The sequence below is a fragment of the Salvelinus fontinalis genome, chromosome 36 (genome assembly GCF_029448725.1).
Source record: "Salvelinus fontinalis isolate EN_2023a chromosome 36, ASM2944872v1, whole genome shotgun sequence".
In the NCBI taxonomy this organism is placed as follows: Eukaryota; Metazoa; Chordata; class Actinopteri; order Salmoniformes; family Salmonidae; genus Salvelinus; species Salvelinus fontinalis.
In genome coordinates, this window is record NC_074700.1 from 19,201,761 (window position 1) to 19,227,208 (window position 25,448).

The window sequence follows — 25,448 nt, forward strand, 5'->3', positions numbered from 1 at the left end:
TACTTTTACTCAAGTATGAAAATTGGGTACTTTTTCCACCACTGGTGAATAGCCATTTGTATTGGACAATATCTTTGTGTCTTCAAAGAATGTTTTGTATCACGTATTTTCTGTCATAAATAATTTATGTAAACACATTTGGGAAAAAAAATACATATTTGTTCATTCTGACTGGAGAGAATATGATTATTCAAAAGGTTTTGTGACAGTTGTGCTTTGATGTGCTGGGAAGGGTTGGGGTCAATTCCATTTTAATTCTTTCAATCCAGAAGATTCCTTGAAATTCCAATTCAAGAATAGCAAAACAACGTACACCGAGTATACAACACATTAAGAACACAGGCTCTTTCCATAGACTGACCAGGTGAATCCTGGTGAAAGCTGCGGTCCCGTGTGGCTCAGTCGGTAGAGCGTGGCGCTAGCAAAGCCAGGGTTGTGGTTTTTGAATTCCATGGACCGTAAGTCACTCTGGATAAGAGCATCTGCTAAATGACTAAGATGTCAAATTAAGCTATAATCCCTTATCGATGTCACTTGTTAAATCCCCTTCAAATCAGTGTAGATGAAGGGGAGGAGACAGTCAAAAGAAGGATTTTTAAGCCTGGAGACAATTGAGACATGCATTGTGAATGGTCAAGACAAAACTATTGAAGTACCTTTGAACGGGGTATGGCAGTAGGTACTGGGAGGTAGGGAGGTGCAACTCAATATTAGGAAGGTGTTCCTTGTGTTTTGTAAACTCAGTGTATAAGAAAAGTAATTTGCTGCCTCCCAGTGGTGACTTGTAATATTCCCTTAGCAATATGCTGGAACTTCATCATGATATTAATACATATTGTAGGCAGCAAACACTGATAAACAAAGAACATCATGTAGTAGCACTATGAGCAGATAATGCAATTTTATTGCGATTTTGTATCACTGGACAAAATACAGCAATGTGTTATACAGCCAATGAAATAGTGAATGACATTATGTTGCCTTTTTCAACACAGTCAACACATGCATCACATACGAAACCACCAAAATCGTTACATTCAATTAAAAGAGCATGCAATAGTCCTCAAGGTGTCCTTGTTCGTCTTTAAATTAACCCTCCTTCAGTAAAAGCTTTCATAAAGGTAAATATTTCACTTTCCTTTTTAGAAATCTGTGATTCATTTTCAATGTAACTATTCCACTTTTTTTTTTTTTTTTTTTTTTTTACAATTCATTATTGTAATAATACATTATTATAAGTGTTAACATTAAGTTGAACAGTCAGTTGGCAAAGATGATCTGCAGCAGGAGTCGTCGCCATGGCCACTTAGGTGACTTTACATTCAACTAATCGCCATGAGGCATAACATGGTCCCAGTTTTATTGGCCATTGTCACGTAGATTGTCTTTTCTCTCAGAAGCTACTTTTGTCATGGAATATTAAAGCAGTTCAATGGAAACAGTAAAAGTAAAACAGAAAAAAAGCAAATATTTTGACAAATGTGTCCTTTTTTATCATAAAGAGATTCAGTTGGCAAAAATCTTAAAACAAGGAAATATTGTGCCTTTCAACAAAATTCCTCAAATCGGTTTTCTATTTGTAAAGTTAAAAATGGTTTTACCCAAATCCTGTCAACAGTAAGTGACTGGAGATGGCAGAGCCAACATCAACAGTACCTCGGACTCACAATCCAAAATGGCTTCATGGCGTTTGCCTGTATTGGCTCTTATTAACTCCTTCTTTATCTGTAACACTGTAAATAAGTCAAAAGAACCAGGTCCATCTTACGTTAAAGCAAAGATTGTCCTCGGAGCTGCACACATTCCTATGTGTATGACTTTACTTTCTTAACTTTGGTATTAAGGTTCGGTCTTACAAAAAATATTTCTGTCGCTCTTACATTACAGTAGCAAGGACATACCGATAGCTAGTGTTTTAGGCCACCCCCCCAACCCTTAACAACAGGGTTCTGAACATAGAAATATAATTTATAGAATTCATTCTAATTCTATGGTTCCAACCAAGGAGCAGCAGATTGACAGAAGTGATGTGAATAATAGACAACCAACCTGCCCTTCCTCTAAGGCTGAGTCTCAAGTGACACCCTATTTACCAGAGCCCATATAGTGCAGTGCACTACTTTTAAACCTCCACTATGGAATAGGGTGCCAATTGAGACTTGCCCTTTAGTCTTTAGTGAGAGCTGTAGTTATGACAACACGTCCAAGACACAACACAGCTTTTTTAATCAATCAACCAATCGAAAAACGCTGAGATCCGAGAAGAACTCTTCCAACTCCTCTTCCTCCCTCCTTCCATCGCCCTCCCTCCTTCCTTCGCCCTCCCTCCTTCACTCCTCACACACGGACTCCCCCAGGTCCACAGCTCCCCCTCTGGTCAGGCGCCGCATCTTGCTGAAGTCATGGTCCGTGCGAAGGTAGGAGAGAGAGGGGCCTCCCTCACTGTGGCTGGCCAGGTCCTGAGGCTGTGTCTGGGGGGGAAGGGTCCTCATCTCCCCCCCGGACCTCCAGTAGAGGGTGTAGTCCTGGGGCTCGGAGACACCGAATGTGGAGGCACAGAGCTGGGCTAGGGCCTCGCTGCTCTCCCCGGCTCTCCACTGCAGCGTCCGCACAGCGCTGCGCTCGCCGTCCTGGAACAGTACCCGAACACACCTCTGCACAGAGAGAAACACATACAGGCAAAGATACGCACACAGGCAGAAACACATACACACACACAAATAGAAACACACACTCAAAATGAGTTCCAAAATGTATCATCTTGTTAACTCACATAAACAGCCTTTATAACATAACCGTCAGAAGACTCACAAAGATTAGAGAGCTTCAAAATAATATACTGTCTTCCATTAATTTCAACTAACTCAATACTGTAAACAGTCCATAATACACCAGGACGTCACCCGGGATACAAGTCAGTATTTCGATGTCTGAGGATGTCGGGAGATGAGGTGGAAACCGGCCACTAGGGGCAACAGTGAGCGCTGTTACCGTCAAGTAGGTTTCAGTTGTGGACAGGGGTGGCGGATGGGCGTAAGCATCTGCCTCTGATTCCAAAGGTTGCATGTTCAAATCCAGCGATAGAAAGTTCAGAGTTAATGCCTAACCTTAAGAATTCTGAGTTTATGTCTAATTTTAACCCTAACGTTAAAAAATAGGAGTTAATGCCGAAACTTAACCGTAAACATTTTGAAATGTGAGTTTTGGAACAACTTTGAAATTTGACATTTGAGAAACATGGATGAACGTCTAATTCTGACGCGAGACTGTGAGAGCTTGTAGTATACAGAGCCTCAATTGGCTACTGTTCATTATACTGCGTTACACACTGTAGGCGATACACCATAAATGCACATTCCTCAATATAAATCAATACCAATCAGTCTCAAAATATCCTACAATGAATACAGTCTCCACTATGTTTTCAACAGTCTTCATGCATTGCCTTAATATTCAAACAAATTCAACACTTTTACTTTTCTAATTTAAAACACACACAGTTTAAAAACACACTTTAAACACACGTACCTCCATTAAACCACACTGTCCCTTCATCCTAACATCCTAACAAAATTAATCCATACACTTACACAGAAATAGCCTACATCAAAGTACAATAATATACATCTATACTGCATGTAAATACAGTGTGCCATAACCAGTCGAAACGTTGGGTATATACTATATTACATAATAGCCACCTACAGTACCACCTGCCTCCATATAACACAACCTGCCCATTCCCAAACACCCTTTATAAACACTCTCACATACCGGACACAGCCAAATCAGCAAGTTCCCCATGAACCACATCATTAAACAACATTAAAAAGCTGCAACTTACAGAGTCACTGAGCTCCTCACCGTCCGTGTGCATATTGTGTTTGCTCTCCTCTCTTCAGTGGGTTGCTGCTGCTCAGTAAATTTCATGCTATCTGACCGCCCACTTCTTCATAACACTTAGCTAGCTCACTGATCTCCCTCAGTGGCGGTACAGCAAATCTGTTGGCGGGTGTGTGGTGTGTACGTGTATTTTAGCTAGCTGCTATTTGAAGAGAGTGAGTAGCCCACGTGACTGACTAGCTAACTACAGTGTTTGTACCTTTTCATCTAGTGAATGGTCATCATTTGGGGACGGATCAAATACTAGGACAAAGGGGAGGGGAGGGGGGGGTGTAGCAAGCTGCTATTTGAAGGGAGTCAGTATTCCTCACGTCCCTAACCAGCTATCCACCATACTATGTTAGCTGGTGAATGGCGGTCATGATTCTGGCGAATAACAAGCACAAGGAGGGTGCGTCTGTCTGGAGTACTAGATGGGCGGGGTTTGCTCTTTTGGGACTATTCCTTTGGCATCTCAATCCAGTGCAGCTGAAGTATTTGAAAAAACTCAAATGCTATTTAAATCCAGGTCTGGTGTCGAGTGGCGTCTCGGAATAGGGTGAAGCTGCCCCTAGACACTGATCTTGGGTCAGTTTGGCAGTTTCTCCACTAATGGTTAAGGTTAGGACTGGAGGACTGGGAAGCTGATCCTAGATCTGTACCCAGGGGAAAACGTTACCCAGGAGCTAGTGTTTCACCTGGTTCTGTTGTCTCTCACGGTTGCTCTTGGCTTCCAGGCTGCGTCTGCGGCCCCACTCCCTCAGTCCGTCCAGGGCCTCGCGGGTCAGTCCTCCTGGGGGGACCCGGTCCCCCTTCGCTTCAGGGCTCTGGATCAGACAGAGGCTGGCATAGACACTGCTCAGGTAGTAGCCACCTGGGAGAGTGGGTAGGGGCACAGCTAAATGTCAATACAGTGACTGTGAATGGCATCTAAATATCCATCAAGACCACAGTTATGTTGTCTTCATTATCCGCAGTGTTATTTTAGAGGTAGAGTGTATAAAGGAAAAGAGTGTAGTTCGTAGTGGTGCCCTCTCCTGTGGGGTGGAGAGGGTAAACCAGATACCATATAACGTACTGAGAACCATATGTTTCTTAGAGCTTGGTGAGAGTGTGGTTGTCCTAGGGTTATTTTGCATACAACCTTCCGACAACGTTCTGGGAATGGTGCAGGTAAGTTGCTTGGCTTTGGAACATTCGCAGCACATGTAGCCCTTTACCCTCACCCGAATACGGGTTGAAAACGGAAGATTTGAGCACTGATAAGCTCCTAAATTGGAACATTGTGGGTGTACAATAACATGCTATACATGGGTTTTGACTGACAGACGTTCTGAAATCGAGCTCCGCGCGTGACAAGTTATCCCCATCCCTTCCACTAATTGGGCTACTTTTACACATTATTTGTTGTCTGAGTGAGGGAAACACTGCAAATTGAGAGGACTATGTATTTTGAAAGATGAGACGTTGAGGATTATAATAAATACCACTGATGTCATACAAGCCAAACACCTGTGAGTCCAAATGTGCATGTCTAGTTTCCAAATCATAAATCTCATGTCGTATACAGTGTCAATGTTTATGATGAATATGTTTGATGTAGTTACAAGATGACATGGCGTCATACCCAGGGTTATTCTGAACAGAATGAGTCTATGATTGTTTATTATGACTCCATTTTGCCGCATGACTCCTTTCTATGCGCACCAAAATTACGATACGTTTCTCTGAATGGCCTTGTGAAAGCCTTAGGCTGCCATTACACAACGTTGTGTAACCCCAGCCTAACACTTTACAATCATATTTTATAGTTTAGGTAGTCATGTTGGCAATAGAACAGGCTTTGAAATCATGCCCAGCTGACCCAGACCGTTTTTGGATTGCGTAAACAACAACAGTAATTGTGTGACTGCAGGGATGTAGGGCTGTGTTCCAAAGAAAACAACTAAAAGTGTGATTGCTCTAGTTCCTCAACGGCACAGCTTGGAGAGCTCAAAATAGCATCTTGTAGTTGAAGACTCTTCTTTGAGTCATAAAAGTGCATTGAAATTGCTTAGGAACTGTGCACACTTTGGGAGAGGTGTGTGGCCACTTTGAGACACCAGTTACTCATCTCACTCAAACCCATGTCATGTTTTTGTCTCATGTTGTGCTTACCCCACATTTTCCAGGAATAATCTTCTCATTTTACTGAATGTATCCACAGGATTTTCAGATTTCGTTGTTAACAAATGCAGCAAAAAGTACAGTAAATGTAAAATACACATAAAATCAACAGTGTAATGTCTTGCGTCAGGTGAACTGTGTCCTCACCTTTGGTCTAATTATTTTCCCATAATCTCCAAACTGTTCCCTTTCAATAACTACCATGGTTATGCATATGCTTTCATATTTCTTCTGTAAGAAACATTTCGATTTAGCCCTATCCATATAGGCCAATTCGTTAATTAACTTTTCGTCTCATCGCCGCAACTCCCCAATGGGCTCGGGAGAGGCGAAGGTCGAGTCATGCGTTCTCCGAAACATGACCCGCCAAGCCGCGCTACTTCTTAACACCCGCTCATTTAACCCAGGAGCCAGCCGCACCAATGTTGTCAGAGGAAACACAGTGCAACTGCCGACCGAGGTCAGCCCGCAGGCGCCCGGCCCGCCACAAAGTGTCGCTAAAGCGCGATGAGCCAAGTAACGCCCCCCCCGGCCAAACCCTCCCTTAACCCGTACAACGCTGGGCCAATTGTGTGCCGCCCTATGGGACTCCCAGTCACGGCCGGTTGTGACACAGCCTGGGAACGAACCCAGGTCTGCAGTGACGCCTCAAGCACTGTGATGCAGTACTTTAGACCGATGCGCCAATCGGGAGGCTGCATTTGACATTTTAGTCATTTGGCAGACGCTCTAATCCAGAGCAATTTACAGGGGTAATACGGTTAAAGTAACTTTTCCTAAAAGTTAAAACATGGATACATTTAATTTCCATTTTGGTAATATTCTAGGAACATTCTCTAACTGGTTTGACGTTAGGAATGTTCTCCAATTTTTCCAAGAACGTTAAGAAACAAAGTTCTGGGGCCTCCCGGGTGGCGCAGTGGTCTAGGGCACTGCATCGCAGTGCTAACTGCGCCACCAGAGTCTCTGGGTTCGCGCCCAGGCTCTGTCGTAGCCGGCCGCGACCGGGAGGTCCGTGGGGCGACGCACAATTGGCATAGCGTCGTCCGGGGTAGGGAGGGTTTGGCTGGTAGGGATATCCTTGTCTCATCGCGCTCCAGCGACTCCTGTGGCGGGCCGGGCGCAGTGCGCTCCAGCCAAGGGGGCCAGGTACACGGTGTTTCCTCCGACACATTGGTGCGGCTGGCTTCCGGGTTGGAGGCGCGCTGTGTTAAGAAGCAGTACGGCTGGTTGGGTTGTGCTTCGGAGGACGCATGGCTTTCGACCTTCGTCTCTCCCGAGCCCGTACGGGAGTTGTAGCGATGAGACAAGGTAGTAATTACTAGCGATTGGATACCACGAGAATTGGGGAGAAAATGGGATAAAAATTAAAATAAAAAATAAAAAAGAAACAAAGTTCTTCTGTGGTTATTTCAGTACATCAGCATAACGTTTCCTACAGGTTTCCTCATGGTTCTATTTAATGTCATGTTCTCAAATTGTTCCAAAAACGTACTTTTTTTTTCTTCCATAAAAAATAGAAGAAAACTTTAGTAACGTTCAGAGGAACATTCTAAGAATGTTATTTAAAAACATACATTCCATTCTCAGCATCAACAAAACTTTCTCTATCCTCTATCTTAAGTGTGTTCAGGTGTGTTGGCTGCGCACTAATTAGCCGCACCTGATCCTAAAGATGTTCTCCAGTGATTTTTTTAACTTTTACTGTTGAAAGGCAATATCCCAAGTATAAATACAGTAAAGTACACACTCTAAAAAATATGTTTTGAGCAAAATAGTTTTTTTAGACACAGCTACAAACTTCAAGGAGTAGGGCAGTCAAGGAGTTGATCTGATGTCATCGGCCGCTTGCTTGAGGAACAATAGAGGAGCAAAAGTCAACACAAGGGGAAAGCCCCCCCTCCCACTTGTGCTATGTCATGCCTTTTGTTAAGTAAATTAGCTTTGTATGCGTAAAAAAACATGGCATGCTAGCTCCATCCTAGTAGCGTAGTGGACTAATTCCATGGATCAAGAACAGAATATTATAGATTTGAATCTCACGGACACCGTGTCACAATAAAAATAAATGTGTTTTCATGATTAATGCCTAAGGAAATGCATTTCCATGTGTCCTATCTGTGCTTGGAGTTCAAAACGGTTAACTCTAAATAAGCTAGCAGTGTTATTAAAAGTCTTATTGAAACATTCAGTGAAAGTGTTGAGGAGGTTATTCAAAAACCTCCAAATAATCTATAATTTATGTTCAGTGTTGATAAAACCTCCCAGGAAACAAAAATGCCACCAAATTTCGCCATAATACTGTTTCAACTGGGAAGCATGCGGTAAGTTTTAAGGTGGAAGGGTTGTAGGCTGTAATGGGTGCAGTTAGGGTGTAGTTTGGGTGTAGTGCGTACCCTCCCCAGTGAGCCAGGAGGGCTCTAGTAGTTCCATCATGTACTCCACCTCTAGTAGGATCTGAGGCGTGTTACACATCACTATCACATAGGACAGCGCCGGCAGGAAGTCCTCAGAGCTCACTTCCTGTCCTGGGAGCAGGAAGAGGATGGTACAAGACCGCTTTAACAGTTGATTGATTATGACAGTTGATAACAGCTTCTAGACTATAACAGGCAAATAAATGGTGTTCTTAAAATGTTACTATTTATAATAGATAATCACTGGCTGTGGTTACTTTATTTGACGTTTCAGATTAGGCAAATTGAAGGCCGACTCACCACCGTCGTGGAGGGCCCCCATGGCCTTCTGGACCGACTTGCAGACCTGCAGCAGCAGCAGCACCTTGTCTATGGGTGAGTGGGTGCGCTGCATGAGGCCCAGCTTCTGCCTGACACTCTCCACTCCGCGGGTATCGGGCACGCCCACCAGCACTCCGAGGCGCTCCATCGCCCCCTCTTGGCAGGCCAGGAGACTAGAGGCCAGGTGCTGGGTGGAGCCGTCCTGTCTGTGGAGGGAGAGGAGGGCCTGGTCTAGCAGCACCCTCAGAGGTTTCAGCACACAACCGAACATGGCCTTCTCCAGGGCTATGTCTGCATGGGAGAACACATACGTAGGTACGCACACACACACGGACACACACACACAAACAAACATGCATACACACACACACAGTAGTAGTTGAAGATTATAAGGAAACATATTGTATGAAAGATTTACTTTATTTCAGATTACAAACATTTATCTAAAATAACAACGTACCAGTTCTATACACCCATAACACACACAACACACACCCATAACACAACACAGACCTATACACACAACACCCACTCATACACACAAGACGCATCCATAACACAACACCCACTCATACACACACTACACATATCAACCACTTGTTCAGTCAGGAAATGATTAATCATTACTGAGGGACAGGGGGAAGTGGAGGGTCACAGGATTCCCTGACTAGGCTGACATTGTCCAACACACATAAAGCTAATGTCAGCTCTACATCAATACCCAGTCCTCGTCCTGCCTCGCTTTCTTCCTCTATTCCTCTCGCTCTCCTCCCTTCCTCCCACTCTCTCTCCATATATCTCCCCTTCCATATCTCTCTCTCTCTCTCTCTCTCTCTCTCTCTCCCCCTCTCTCTCTCTCCCCCTCTCTCTCCTTCCATCCCTCTCTATCTCTCTCTCTCTCTCTCTCTCTCTCTCTCTCTCACTCTCTCCCCTTCCATCCCTCTCTCTCCATATCTCGCTCCCTCTCTCCCCTTCCATCCCTCTCTCTCTCTCTCTCTCTCCCTCCCTCTCTCCCCTTCCACCCATCCCTTTCTCTCTCTATCTCCATATCTCTCTCTCTCTCCCTCCCTCTCTCCCCTTCCATCCCTCTCTCTCCATATCCCACTCTCCATATCTCTCTCCCCTTCCATCCCTCGCTCCCTTCCTCTCTCTCTCTATCTCTCTCCCTCTCTCCCCTTCCATCCCTCTCTCTCCATATCTCTCTCCCCTTCCATCCCTCGCTCCCTTCCTCTCTCTCTATCTCTCTCCCTCTCTCCCCTTCCATCCCTCTCTCTCCATATCTCTCTCCCCTTCCATCCCTCGCTCCCTTCCTCTCTCTCCCCCCCTCTCTCCATCTCTCCCTCCCTCTCTCCCTCCAGCCTGAGCATCGTGCTGCTCTTCAAGTGCGCGTGGGACTGTGATATCTTTGAATGATAAACGACGAGGTAGAAAAAAATGAAAATGCCTCCACCGACGCAAATGTGAGTGTGTGTGTGTGTGTGCACGCTCGCCAATCAAAGCAACGGCAACTGAAACCAGCGGAGTCCACTCTACTCTCTCCAAAAGCCTCAGCACACACCAACCATCCTCCGTAGTCCCCCCCCCACCCCGAAATAAGAAACATCAATGAATGAATGTCCTATATCTCCCATCCAGCAACGTACAGAGATATTTGGCAGGCTAAATGTGATAGATCTAGTTCTCTGGCTTGGCTAGCAAAGCTTTATAAATCCTAGAGACAATATGAACTCATGGATGAAAAGCTACCCCCTACGCAGTGATAATACCTTTTCACTAAAAGCCTCTGGACAGTCTGTCTGAGTCTCATCTAAAGCTAGTCTGTTGTTTCCATAGATCTATGTCTCTCTCCATGGGTTTACTGTGTGTTATTATACATCCTGTCAAACCAAGACAGTGGTGGTAATGCTTTCCCTAATTGACATGCTGATAATATCTAATAATATTTGTGTTATAGTCTTTAGTGAATATTATATGGGCTTGTTTTGCAGCATTTAAATGTATTTGTAATGTCCTGTGTATCGTATCAATCTGTTTTGTGTGTTTGATGCTGAACACCTGAAGTTACTGAAGATCCTGCCCCGTCCAATTCCTTCCTCTCCTCAGTATCTCTTCCCTTCTTATGATATATTCCTCTCTCTCTTTCCTCCTCCTTCCTCCCTCCCTCCCTTCTCTTTTTCTTTTTTCCTCCCTTCCTTCTTGCATCCTTAGAGGTGAGAATGGTGGTACCTTTCTCGTTGTCAGGCACCAGAGTCTCTAGGGGGGGCGACAGTTCTCCGCTGTCCAGCAGGAAGCTCTTGGCCTGGGACAAGAAGCACCGCAGCTCCTGGAGCACCGCCAAGGAGGACTTCGACGAGGAAGACGATGATGAAGAGGCAGCCTGGGTCAAGACCCCTCTCAGCTCCTCTTTCTGCTTCTGGAGGAACTCCTGGACCAAGGAACCAAACGCAGACCTCCAGAGACAGAGAGTTTGGACATTGAGGTTTTCCCACCAAAACATGATGAATTTACATGACACTACACAATTCCACGGAAGCCAGGTTAGCTCCCCATGGGCAATATCAACCAATAGCATTTCATTTAGGAATTTTAAACACTGCCATGTAAATTAATGTGTAGGATTAGAACAAGATTCCACCCTCCCAAAATCGTCATGAACAGAGAAATTGAATGTTCAAATGCACAAACATGGCATCAAGTTTTCCCAAAGTCTCTCTCTCTATATATAAGTGGTTTTGCTGACCTCCGTTCCCTGGACAGCTCCTCCACCAGCCTGGCGAGCCTCTTCTCTGGAGCAAAGAAACACACAAACGCAGCGCTCATCCTCTGCAGGCCTCCGTGACCCCCCCGCGAGCGCACCAGGGGTGGGCGGGGCTGAGGGTTGGGGTTTGGTTGTTTGAAGAACTGGTCCTCTGCTTCTGCTTCTGGGTCCTCTTCCTCCAGACTGCTGAAAGAGCTGCTGCTGTCCAGTTGGGCCAGAGAGGGGGCCGGGTGGCCCTCCAAGGCCAAGCCCGCCTCCTCGATGCTGGGCTCCTCTGGAGCAGATGGGTCCTCCTCTACCTCCCCCACTGGAGGATCTGTTGGGGCCTGGGGAGAGACGGAGTCACGGTCATGTCTTTATACGATGCATCAACTGGTCAGTGTGTTGACTGGATGTGTGCTTTCAGGAGAGAAAGAAAGGGAGATAGGAAAAGAGAGATAAAATAAGACAGAGGACAGAGACATACACTACCGTTCAAAAGTTTGGGGACACTTAGAAATGTCCTTGCTTTTGAAAGAAAATGTAGAAAATGGTCCATTAAAATAACATCAAATTGATCAGAAATACAGTTTAGACATTGTTAGTGTTGTAAATTACTATTGTAGGCTTTTCCATACGAGAAATTGCCAAGAAACGGAAGATCTCGTACAACGCTGTGTACCACTCCCTTCACAGAACAGAGCAAACTGGCTCTAACCAGAATAGAAAGAGGAGTGGAAGGCCCCGGTGCACAACTGAGCAAGAGGACAAGTACATTAGAGTGTCTAGTTTTAGAAACAGACGCCTCACAAGTCCTCAACTGGCAGCTTCATTAAATAGTATGCGCAAAACACCAGTCTCAACGTCAACAGTGAAGAGGCGACTCCCGGGATGCTCGCCTTCTAGGCAGAGTTCCTCTGTCCAGTGTCTGTGTTCTTTTGCCCATCTTAATCTTTTATTTGTATTGGCCAGTCTAAGATATGGCTTTAACTTTGGAAATATGAGTAGCAGGCTTTTTACTCATTACTCATTACTCATTACTCAGTTTACTCATTACTCATTCATCCAAGCTAATTAATACTGCCCCCAGCCATAAGAAGTTAATTTAATCGCTATTTCTGACTTGTGAGCCCTCTCCTTGGCTGGAAAATGGCTGTATGGTTTTCTGTGACTAGGTGCTGACCTAACATAATCGCATGGTCTGCTTTCGCAGTAAAGCCTTTTTGAAATCAGACACTGTGGTTGGATTCACAAGAAGTTTATCTTTAAAATGGTGTATAATACTTGTATGTTTGAGGAATTTTAATTATGGGATTTCTGTTGTTTTGAATTTGGCGCCCTGCAATTTCACTGGCTGTTGTCAAGGTGGGACGCTAGCGAGGTTAATTTCTCAGAACAAGAATAGACTGACGAGTTTCAGAAGAAAGGACTTTGTTTCTGGTTATTTTGAGCCTGTAATCGAACCCACAAATGCTGATGCTCCAGATACTCAACTAGTCTTAAGAAGGCCAGTTTTATTGCTTTTTTAAATCGGGACAACAGTTTTCAGCTGTGCTAACATAATTGCAAAAGGGTTTTCTAATGATCAATTATCCTTTTAAAATGATAAAGTTGGATTAGCTAATACAATGTGCCATTGGAACACAGGAGTGATGGTTGCTAATAATGGGCCTCAAGACGCCTATGTAGATATTCCATAAACAAATCTGCAGTTTCCAGCCACAATAGTCATTTACAACATTAACAATGTCTACACTGTATTTCTGATCAATTTGACGTTATTTGAATGGAAATGTGCTTTTCTTTCAAAAACAAGGAAATTTCTAAGTGACCGCAAACTTTTGAACGGTAGTGTATGTCATAAAGTAAATAAATATTAATAATATATCATAAATATTCCGCACCACGTGCTCTCACCACTGGTGTCCCCCAGGGCTCTGTTCTAGGCCCTCTCCTATTCTCGCTATACACCAAGTCACTTGGCTCTGTCATATCCTCACATGGTCTCTCCTATCATTGCTATGCAGACGACACACAATTAATCTTCTCCTTTCCCCCCTCTGATAACCAGGTGGTGAATCGCATCTCTGCATGTCTGGCAGACATATCAGTGTGGATGACGGATCACCACCTCAAGCTGAACCTCGGCAAGACGGAGCTGCTCTTCCTCCCGGGGAAGGACTGCCCGTTCCATGATCTCGCCATCACGGTTGACAACTCCATTGTGTCCTCCTCCCAGAGTGCTAAGAACCTTGGCGTGATCCTGGACAACACCCTGTCGTTCTCAACTAACATCAAGGCGGTGACCCGTTCCTGTAGGTTCATGCTCTACAACATTCGCAGAGTACGACCCTGCCTCACGCAGGAAGTGGCGCAGGTCCTAATCCAGGCACTTGTCATCTCCCGTCTGGATTACTGCAACTCGCTGTTGGCTGGGCTCCCTGCCTGTGCCATTAAACCCCTACAACTCATCCAGAACGCCGCAGCCCGTCTGGTGTTCAACTTTCCCAAGTTCTCTCACGTCACCCCGCTCCTCCGCTCTCTCCACTGGCTTCCAGTTGAAGCTCGCATCCGCTACAAGACCATGGTGCTTGCCTACGGAGCTGTGAGGGGAACGGCACCTCCGTACCTTCAGGCTCTGATCAGGCCCTACACCCAAACAAGGGCACTGCGTTCATCCACCTCTGGCCTGCTCGCCTCCCTACCTCTGAGGAAGTACAGTTCCCACTCAGCCCAGTCAAAACTGTTCGCTGCTCTGGCACCCCAATGGTGGAACAAACTCCCTCACGACGCCAGGTAAGCGGAGTCAATCACCACCTTCCGGAGACACCTGAAACCCCACCTCTTTAAGGAATACCTAGGATAGGATAAAGTAATCCTTCTAACCCCCCCCCCCTTAAAAGAGTTAGATGCACTATTGTAAAGTGGTTGTTCCACTGGATATCATAAGGTGAATGCACCAATTTGTAAGTCGCTCTGGATAAGAGCGTCTGCTAAATGACTTAAATGTAAATGTAAATGTAATAAAGGGACCCTTACCGCTGGCGGTACAGGCACGAGATCCTCATCCTCGGCCGACATGGGGGACAGTGCAGGGGTTTTCCTCAGGACGCCAGCCCCAGGATGGACCTTCCTGTGCGGGTTGGGACTGGGCTGGAGGGGTGTGGACTGGAGCCTCTCCTGGTCCTTGGTGTTCTCCGGTGGGGACAAGGGGAATGACCCAGCCCCCTCTCCACCACCTCCACAACCAGACAGAGTCATGGAGCTCTCTGTAGAGACACGGACCCTCATGCTGCGTTTGAAGCGGTGGCGTTTGTGGGACGCCCCCGGGATCGGCTGTTGCTGCTGGAGGGAGAAAGGAGGTAGAGGTAGGTAGTTGTCCCTATACCGACTGATTCAGGGTCCGATAGATATGTTTTCACTGTCCCTAATGGTTTTGGTTAGGAATTTTGGTAGGGAAAACTGATCCCAGATGTGGTTAAAGGTAGACTCTGCAAGGTGACATCTTTAAAAACTGGGATGACTTCCTACTTACAGCCATGTTGATGTTTCTAAGTCTATACCTCCAGCTGAAGGAAGTCAAGTAAACTGAATAAGGGTAAGACATTATTTTTATTCCCCCAATGGTTATGGTGAGGAATTGGGGTGGGGTAATCTGTTCCTATATCTGTGCTTAAGGGTGACTACCTCAAGCTGGAGAAAGAGAGGGTTAATGAAGCAGAGAGACTCCTGTCTGCCGCGGGACAGCAGGTAACACAGGTCCTGGGACAGACCCGCCTTGACCTGCATGGCACTGGTGGGCGGAGCCTTGGTGGTAATGGGTGAAGCCTTGATGGTGGGTGGAGCCTGTAGGGTCCCAGGTCCATTCTGGGTGTCAGAGAGTGAACTCCAGAACTCTGTCAGGTGGTGAGGAAAAGAAGGAGAAGAAAGACAGTGTTTCCCGGTCCAGATTCTGGTATGTAACATTTTCATATTGTAGTGTTCAGAGGATAAGTAATTTGAATACCATATCCTACTCTGCGAAACATTTAGGCCCAGTCCAGAAACAACCCCTAGACACATCATGCTCCTTTTCAAATCAAATCAAATTGTATTCGTACAACCTTACCGTGAAAAGCTTACTAACAAGCCCTTAAACACCAATGCAGTTCAAGAAATAGAGTTACGAAAATATTGACAAAATAAAATAAAAAATAAAAATAAAATAACAAAAACGAGGCTATACACAGGGGTACCAACGTGATTGCTACGGCGCGGTCGTTATTTAGGCAGGTTACCTTCGCTTTCTTGTGGTTGAGACCCCATCCCACAGTCTAATGTAATGTTGAATCTTAATTTGAGCCAGTTTGCTACAGCAGGAAAATAATCCTGAAGCAACAGGAAATGTGAATTATTATGTAGATTATAATTATTGGACATTTTCTGTAGGGGTTGATAGATTTTCCTTAGGGAAATGTCACGTTCCTGACCTATTTAAGTTTATGTCTAGTTATGTAAGTTTATGTTCAGGTTTCGTCAACGTCGTTTTGTTATTTTGTAGTTTGGAAAGTGTTTGTTTCGTTTCGTGTTTTGCCATCATCGTGTTTAATAAAGATGGCTTATTTCCCTGAGCCTGCGTTTTGGTCTGAAGATCCTTCTCTCCTCACCTCATCTGAGGATGAGGAGAGCGTCACCCGTTACAGGAAAATCAATTCTGACATTTTAAAGCCTTTCTTAAACCTCAAATACACAACAAGTTTGCATTTCCTGCTGTGCAGGAACATTCTCAGCAACAAAACAGTGATCAAATTAAGATCCTACATCTGTATGCTATAGATCAGTTGAATGAATCCCTACCTAATCCCATATGGGAGATGGCCTCCAGCTTCCTGTGGGTGGAGGCCTGAGCAATGGCTTCTGGGAGCTCCAGCGGGAAAGGCAGCACATCCCTGGAGACAACACACACATATTGAGGTTATTTATCATCAAATAACACAGTGTGCCGTAGTGGGCTGGAACAGCATGGGGGTGCCCTGTTTTGTAATGGGAGTGCCATTATAGCGTAATTACAGTCTGTGGACAAAATAGACCAAAGCAGTGGCAGTGTTATTGACAGGTAGATGGGGTAAAGGTAGTGGTAATCACCTGCTGATGCAGTAGAAGGCCACCAATCGGCAGAGGTCTGGGAAGCTGAGGGCGGAGCTCTCCAAGGCGAAGGCTGGGGATAGGACAGAGAGCGTTTGACACCAATCACATCTTTGTAACATTTGGCAGCACCCTTCACAGATCCGGCGCCAGGATAAAGTGAATAAGGGGGCAGTTGAAATCGTTGAGGGGGCACAATTTTTGGGGGTTCCTGCATTGGAATTATATTGAATTCTGCTTATATCACGCTATACCATAATAAACATAAAGCTAAAATGCTGAGACTCCTAGACCAGTGAGTGCTTTTGAAGTGACAGGTTGGCGTGAAATCTGTAACCCATCTCCGCTGTGCTGTATCAGCACAAAGGACAGTGACCTACACTGAAGCAAGGCCTGTTAGGCAATGAATATAGGCTACAAGATAGATAGGATAATTCACCTATTTCAAACAGCCTATGTGAATGCATCTGAATACTAGATCCTTACCACAGTGCAGTGCATTTGAAATGCTCCTTGCTTGAGGATGCCTAGCAAATCCTTTGGTACCATCAATAGCATTCTTCCAGTTAGAATTCTCAGCTTGGGTGAAGGCCTTGTCTGCGTTGGCATTGGACCCAACACAGAACTTTCGACATGGAAACCAAAATGCCGCATCTGCAGTAACCGAGGACTCCAGCCACTCTCTTCCTATGAACCAGTTGCTATTAAATGAACGTTTTTTGGACAGAAAACCTGCGGCTAGGATTCTAGGCTAACCTGGGCTGGCTCCTCTGTTCCAAGATAGTCAGGAACAGTCGGGGAAGGGGTAGTGGGCTCTTCACGTGAAATAGCTGGTGCTCGGCAGCATCATCCCTGCTGGGTTTGGCGGCGGCCTTGGTGGTTTGATTTCCGATATCCATCGTGGCAGTGGCAGATGAACTGGTTAGAGCTCTAGGGTAATAACACAAATGCCTTTTACAGCTAGCTAAGAAGCTAACTGAACTCTGTAGTGGTGAGGCAGAGTTGAGTGAAGGAGCTTCAATTGTAAACTTGACCTTTTATGAAAACCCAAAGGAGACATACCTAACCACCCAGTGGCTTTTCATAGCCCTGATACAGTGCAGATACAGATTTTGCGCCAACCTGTCACTCAATCACTTGAACTTTTTTTGCAATTTTTATTTAGGGGCATACAACTAAAACTGAGGTGGCACAAGTTTCAATTGAGGGGGCGGAGTCCCCTTTTGTCCCCTCGTGGAGCCGGGCCTGATCTTTCATTGATTCACAGTGGATGTTGATCACATGCAGTCCTGTGTGTGACTGAAACTGTTCAAGTGTTTTACTGTTAGTTTAGAGCAGTGTTCCTCAACTCCAGTCCTCCAGTACCCCCAACACAACACATTTTAACTTTAGCCCTGGACAAACACACTTGATTCAACTGGTCAATTATTCATCAATACCTCAATGAGTTGAATCAGGTGTGTTTGTCCAGGGGCGGCAGGTAGCCTAGTGGTTAGAGCTTTGGGCCAGTAACCTAAAGGTTGCTGAATCGAATCACTGAGCTGACAAGGTAAAAATCTGTCGTTCTGCCCCTGAACAAGGAAGTAAACCCACTGTTCCCTGGTAGGGCGTCATCGTAAATAAGAATTTGTTCTTAACTGACTTGCCTAGTTCAACTAAAATGTGTGCTATTGGGGATACTTGAGGACTGGAGTTGAGAAGCTGTGTTTCATTGTTAGTTTAGAATGTTGGTGTAGCCTACATGTATGTGTACTCACTGGAGTCTTCCTCACATATGAGACACTCCTTAATGGAGGATGCTGCTCGGTCTGCGGTCACTCGGACACACAGCAACTTCCTCTGGCTGGAGCTGCACTTACGCACCAGGAATGTCTACACACAGGGGCCAGCCATAAATATTCACAAACATTGTTAAACAAGTACTTATGGAACTGTTCAATAAGAACTGTCAATAACAAGTAAGTAAGAGTATGCTATGGTTGGGTTTTATTAGGGTTCTTTGTGAACACTTGGAGTGAGGAACTGTACAGTAAGTTCCTGACTGTCTTGTATACTACTCTATTGGAAAGCTATACTAAACATATACAGGTCACCTGGCAGTCAGGTTTAGTTAATTGATTAATTGATGGAATGATCTGATTGGCTTTCCCCTCCTCACCCCGACAGGTTCTCTGAGCAGGATATAGAGGGCGGAGTCAGCATTGATGGACAGCTGCAGCCAGACGGGGTGTGTGTGGAGGAGTCGGTCCAACACACTGAAACTCCGCTGGGACCCTAGATCCCCCTGCATCTAGATAGAACACAGGAAGGGGTCAATGTATAACACACAGACACAGACACACAATCTCTCTTGTCTCTCTTGTTTTCCCCCCTCTCTCTTCCTCTCTCTCAGAACTGCAGGCTGGATGTCACAGTGGTGACATTGTGTGGGCTGCCGGAGAGCGTTGCGAGCATAGCAGCAGATGGTTGCCTTGGTTACAGAGGCCTACACATCCTACCAGGCATTCCCACTCAGTAAGAACACCCCCCTCTCCCAACACGAGGCGATACACACCACACACACACACACACAAATACACACACCAGGAGTGCAGGGAAACTACTGGCAAGGTGAAGTCTTGTTTTTTATTTCTAGAAAGTATCATGACTTTCTCTCTTGCATACAAAACAAACAAAGTGTATTTATAACCAGTGTTTGATTGGTAATTCCTCTCCACTGGTTAACAACAATACAACACCCTTCTCCCTCGTATCAGACAGTCAGGTGAGCTGTAATTCTGAACAGGAATGAGTCTTTTGTTATTGTTTTCTTTGATGACTTGATGATGATAACATTAGTCAGAATAGGACTCAGACAAGTAGGAGAAATCCCTTAGAAACAAGGAAGATAACACAATGATCAAATGTTCAAATGTTAATGTTGTCTAAACGCCTTTCTATAAAATAAGAAATGTTCTCTAGTGAGAAACAAGTCTCAAATGACAATAAACACCATGATTAGCCAGAGATATAATGAGAACTCCAAGTCTTAGTAGTATCATTCATAAAGGTGTCAATTTGCCTCCCGAGTTGTGCAGTGGTCTAAGGCATCGCAGTGCTAGCTGTGTCACTAGAGATCCTGGTGTGAGTCCAGGCTCTGTCACAGCTGACCACGACCGGGAGACTTATGGGGTGGCGCACAATTGGCCTAGCGTCTTCCGGGTTAGAGGGTTTGGCCGGGGTGCAGTGCACGCTGACACGTTCTCCAGGTGTACGGTGTTTCCTCTGACACATTGGTGCGACTGGCTTCTGGGCTAAGCGGGCGTTGTGTCAAGAAGCAGTGCGGCTTGGCTGGGTTGTGTTTCGGAGGATGCACAGCTCTTGATCTTCGCCTCTCCCGAGTCCGTACGGGAGTTACAGCGATGAGACAAGACTGTAACTACCAATTGGATACCACGAAATTGGGGAGAAAAAGGGGGTAATTTTTTCTTCTTCTTTACTTTATCATCATAACCTATCTTTATTTATTTCTACCAACCTAATCACCTGCCTGAGGTCACCCATCTCTAGAGCCAGGAGTTTCTCCCAACCACAATACCAGACTAGGAAAAACTCATGAACCTACTCGATTCCCTGGTCTTCATAAACTGATTTAACATGGTAATGGGAAACACACGTGACACACATACACACACATCCTGTGCTCTCTATAACTAACATAAACAACCTCCCACCTCCAGTGAGTGTGCAGGGCAGTGTAGGGGTCACCCATACTTACTTCCAGGTCTCCCTTACATAAAACACAACACAGCCCCCACACACACACACACACAGACTTATGTAATTCCCAGAAAGGGAGAGAGAGACAGAGAGCAAGATAGAGAGGGAGGGAAAAAGTCTGATATGTAATATCTCTAGGAAGAGAATGTAATAGATGTTTGTCTTGTTTGTCAGTTATTCTTACATGGACTTGTAAAGGAAAACATGTGTTATGGTCTTAAGGACAGGCAGGAGGCAAAGGATAAAGTGCAAAATGTGTGGTTTAATCCACAAAGTAATGGTTGTGATGGTAGCTGTGATTATGGTAGATAAGAAATTCAGCAAAATAGGCAAAAAATTATTACAAAAACAAGCAAAAGATTAGCAAAAACAAATTTCTCCAAAGAAATTAAAATGTTAAATGTACTCAATCCAACAATCCGGATTCACCCTAATGGTATAAGAAACAGGCGATGGGTAGGGTACCTGGGGTAATCTCAAGATGTCACCAAATTATTTCCCCAACACTTTCCCTGGCTGCCACTGCTATTGCGCAACAAAAAATGTCCTCTGTGTCCTCACAACTTTTGGAGATATTTCAACAAAACGATTTTGTGGTAAGTTGATTAAAAAAATTGACATTTTGAAAAAGTTGTAGATGCATTCCAATGAAGATAGATCTATAATTAAAACACATATATATGCAAGTAGGAAAGCCTGAAGTTTGGAGTAAAGTAGTAATATGTTGGATGAGTGTGTTGGGAGCACCCCCCTCCCCCCAGGGATAGTTACCCCTTTATGGTTATGAATGTGTTTCCACCTGTCAGTTAATGCTAGTTTATGCTAACTTGCTAGCTAGCAACTTCACTAGCAATAAATGCTAGCCAGCTAGCCAGTTACCACAAGCTGCTAGAAGTGCTAGCTAGCAACCTTACTTCCAGATTATTTGAGGTAAAATACATAAAAAAATATAACATAACTTAATGTCAGTTGTAAATTTTTCCACTAGTCACTGATAGCTTTAGAGTTAATGTTACTTTATAGCCTTTTAGCTATTTACAATACCTACAACTGTTAACTGTAGCTATTTATTTCCCTTTACAGTTTATACGCCTCAGCATGAACTTCATCCACGTATACCCACTTTTTCCCAAACGTTGCTTTTTAGTGTCAGAAATTAGACATTGTTCCTGCTAGTTACCCTATTGCGGCTAGTTACCCTATTGTCAGGACAAAATACAGCCTACCCATGTACAAATACCTTGAGACTCCATTGGCAAAAACATTGCCTCAACAAGCAGCATACCACCCTGCATCCCACTGCTGTCTTGCTTCTAAAGCTAGGCAGGGTTGGTCCTGGATGGGAGACCAGATGCTGCTGGAAGTGCTGTTGGAGGATCAGTAGGAGGCCCCCTTTCCTCTGGTATAAAAAAAAGATCCCAATGCCCCAGGGCAGTGATTGGGGACAGTGCCCTGTGTAGGGTGCTGTCTTTCGGATGGGACGTTAAATGGTGTCTGGTCACTAAAGATCCCATGGCACTTATCGTAAGAGTAGGGGTGTTAACCCTGGTGTCCTGGCTAAATTCCCAATCTGGCACTCATACCATCATGATCACCTAATCATTCCGAGCTTACAATTGTCTCATTCCTCTCTCCTGTAACTATTCCCCAGGTCATTGCTATAAATGAGAATGTGTTCTCAGTCAGTTTACCTGGTAAAATATAAAACATAACCAAAATGACAGAACCCGCGGGGAAACGAGGTAAGCTCTTCTGAAGCAACTGCGAATATACGTGCACGAGCGGAGCTCTGAAAAGCAGCAACACAACAGTCGCATGACAAACATAAGGGGTGTGTTCAGTTCAATTAAATGTTTGCTAAGTTGCGTGACGGTCTGTACTGAACTACACGTTTCCCCCAAATGTTCTTGAACAGACGTTGAGGTACGTTAGAGAGGAAGAGGCAAAGCAAGAGGTTTTACGCCGCCCAATCTGTCCATGAAAATAAAATAAAATGAAAATAATTTTTGTATGAAGGTCAATGAGAGCGTCAAACTGGGTTTACACATTTTTTTATTTCTAATTGGATATGTGAGGCTTATTGGATCTAATATATGTAATAGAAGTAGCGTATTGGTTAGGTTGTTACAAATGCATTGATATAAGTGGACAACTTTATATATGAGTCGTGCCTGTTGTCATAGAGATAGAGGACTACATTATGGATATAACCCTTGGGCTCCCGTGTGGTGCAGCGGTCTAAGGCACTGCATCTCAGTGCTAGAGGCATCACTACAAACACACTGGTTCGAATCCAGGCTGTATCGCAACCCCTAGGGTGGCGCACAATTGGTCCAGCGTCGTCTATGTTTGGCTGGTGTAGGCCGTCACTGTAAATAATAATTTGTTCTTGACTTGTTTTTTTTTTTTAAGCATTGACATTGCCATGGACGGCTTCCACCATTTTAAAGTAGTCAACTGGGTGGGGATTTTTATGAGTTGGGAGCAATCAGCCAATAATGTTTAGGTATTTCCATCGAAAAGGACCCATGAGCACCAACATGTGAAGTTCATAGGAACATATCAAATTGGGTGTCAAATGAAAGCTAAGAGTCTATATTTTAGGGAAATTAAGGTATTGATACATTAAAAAATCCATATGAATTAAGTGAAGCCTTTGATTTCTGGATAAACAGATGGAAAAGTGGTCTTAGAAAACATCTACCAGAAAAAGTACCAGAAATACATCAAAACACAATCATGTTGATGTAAAGACCCCTGCCAACTAATATTAACACATATTTAGTTTGGGAGAAATTGTTTACCTTCTGTAAGTTTAAGAAATATTGCCTTGTGCCTTGGTTTTGCAAAGGGAGGGTATATTACAGGAAACGTTCTAAGTTTACCAGTAAACTACCAGAATGTTGCCATCTTTCATGGATTTTGGGTACTTCAGATTATCACAGGTGTCTGTAATTATCTCTGGCCCTCTGTGTGGCCTTATCACATGTCAAATATATAAACTAATTGAATAAGATGATACAAATGTATATACTGTACCAGTCAAATGTTTTGACACACCTACTCATTCAAGGGTTAATGTTTTACTATTTTCTACATTGTAGAATAGTGAAGACAACAAAACTATGAAATAACACATGGAATCATGTAGTAGCCAGAAAAGTGTTAAACAAATCAAAATATATTTTATATTTGAGATTCTTCAAAGTAGCCACCCTTTGCCTTTATGACAGTTTTGCACACTCTTGGCATTCTCTCAACCAGCTTCATGAGGTAGTGACCTGGAATGCATTTCAATTAACAGGTGTGCTTTGTTAAAAGTTAATTTGTGGAATTTCTTTAGTTTTAAATGTGTATGAACCAATCAGTTGTGTTGTGACAAGGTAGGGGTGGTATACAGAAGATAGCCCTATTTGGTAAAAGACCAAATCCATATTATGGCAAGAACAGCTTAAATAAGCAAAGAGAAACGACAGTACATCATTACTTTAAGACATGAAGGTCAGCCAATCCAGAAAATTTCAACAACTTGGAAAGTTTCTTCAAGTGCAGTTACAAAAACCATCAAGAGCTATGATGAAACTGGCTCTTATGAGGACCGCCACAGTAAAGGAAGACCCAGAGTTACCTATGCTGCAGAGGATAAGTTCATTAGAGTTACCAGCCTCAGAAATGAACAGGCACATCTCAACATCAACTGTTCAGAGGAGACTGCGTGAATCAGGCCTTCATGGTCGAATTACTGCAAAGAAACCACTACTAAGGGACACATAAGAAGAAGACTTGCTTGGGCCAAGAAACACTAGCAATGGACATTATACTGGTGGAAATCTGTCCTTTGGTCTGATGAGTCCAAATTTGAGATGTTTGGTTCCAACCGCCGTGTCTTTGTGAGAAGCAAAGTAGGTGAACGGACGATCTCCGCAAGTGTGGTTCCCACCGTGAAGCATGGAGAAGGAGGTGTGGTGACACTGTCAGTGATTTATTTTCGAATTCAAGGCACACTTAACCAGCATGGCTACCACAGCATTCTTCAGTGATACGCTGTCCCATCTGGTTTGCACTTAGTGGGACTATCATTTGTTTATCAACAGGACAATGACCCAAAAGTCAGGTTTGTAGGCCTCATTGCTCGCACGCACTTTTTCAGTTCTGCCCACAAATTTCCTATAGGATTGAGCTCAGGGCAAAGTGATGGCCACTCCAATACTTTGACTTTGTCGTTCTTAAGCCATTTTGCCACAACATTGGAAGTATGCTTGGGGTCATTGTCCATTTGGAAGACCCATTTGCAACCAAGCTTTAACTTCCGGACTGATGTCTTGAGATGTTGCTTCAATATATCCACATACTTTTCTTTCCTCGTGATGCCATCTATTTTGTGTAATGCACCAGTCCCTCCTGCAGCAAAGCACCCCCACAACATGATGCTGCCGCCCCAGTGCTTCATGGTTGGGATGGTGTTCTTCGGCTTGCAAGCGCCCCCCTTTTTCCTCCAAACATAACAATGGTCATTACTGCCAAACAGTTCTATTTTTGTTTCATCAGACCAGAGGACATTTCTCCAAAAAGTACGATCTTTGTCCCCATGTGCAGTTGCAAACTGTAGTCTGGCTTTTTTATGGCGGTTTTGGAGCAGTGGCATCTTCCTTGCTGAGCGGCCTTTCAGGTTATGCCGATATAGGACTCGTTTTACTGTGGATGTAGATACTTTTATACCTGTTTCCTCCAGCATCTTCACAAGGTCCTTTGCTGTTGTTCTGGGATTGATTTGCACTTTTCGCACCAAAGAAAGCTCATCTCTAGGAGACAGAACGCATCTCCTTCCTGAGCGGTATAAACATCATTGTCCCATGGTGTTTATACTTGCGTACTATTGTTTGTACAGATGAACGTGGTACTTTCAGGCGTTTGGAAAATGCTCCCAAGGATGAACCAGATTTGTGGAGGTCTACAATTTATTTACTGAGGTCTTGGCTGATTTCTTTAGATTTTCCCATGATGTCAAGCAAAGAGGCACTGAGTTTGAAGGTAGGCCTTGA

General features: G+C 44.3%; 2 protein-coding genes across 2 annotated transcripts in view; one reads left to right on the plus strand and one right to left on the minus strand.

Moving 5' to 3' along the window:
* LOC129835360 (actin-related protein 2-like) overlaps positions 1 to 1,062 on the plus strand; it is a 7,748-nt gene extending 6,686 nt beyond the window's left edge. The window contains exon 9 of the mRNA XM_055900986.1: positions 1 to 1,062. This exon is cut by the window's left edge and continues 2,020 nt beyond it. The gene's annotated coding sequence lies outside the window, so the exon portion shown is untranslated.
* LOC129835359 (ras and Rab interactor 2-like) overlaps positions 874 to 25,448 on the minus strand; it is a 41,117-nt gene continuing 16,542 nt past the window's right edge. Inside the window, exons 2-13 of the mRNA XM_055900985.1 lie at positions 18,806 to 18,937; positions 18,405 to 18,519; positions 16,648 to 16,720; positions 16,360 to 16,451; positions 15,211 to 15,419; positions 14,563 to 14,868; positions 11,527 to 11,870; positions 11,013 to 11,236; positions 8,766 to 9,077; positions 8,445 to 8,576; positions 4,581 to 4,756; positions 874 to 2,654 (exon numbers count right to left, since the gene is read on the minus strand). Of these exons, the coding sequence (XP_055756960.1) occupies positions 2,331 to 2,654; positions 4,581 to 4,756; positions 8,445 to 8,576; positions 8,766 to 9,077; positions 11,013 to 11,236; positions 11,527 to 11,870; positions 14,563 to 14,868; positions 15,211 to 15,419; positions 16,360 to 16,451; positions 16,648 to 16,720; positions 18,405 to 18,519; positions 18,806 to 18,937 (2,439 nt within the window). The 3' untranslated portion in view covers positions 874 to 2,330. The remainder of the gene's footprint in view (positions 2,655 to 4,580; positions 4,757 to 8,444; positions 8,577 to 8,765; positions 9,078 to 11,012; positions 11,237 to 11,526; positions 11,871 to 14,562; positions 14,869 to 15,210; positions 15,420 to 16,359; positions 16,452 to 16,647; positions 16,721 to 18,404; positions 18,520 to 18,805; positions 18,938 to 25,448) is intronic.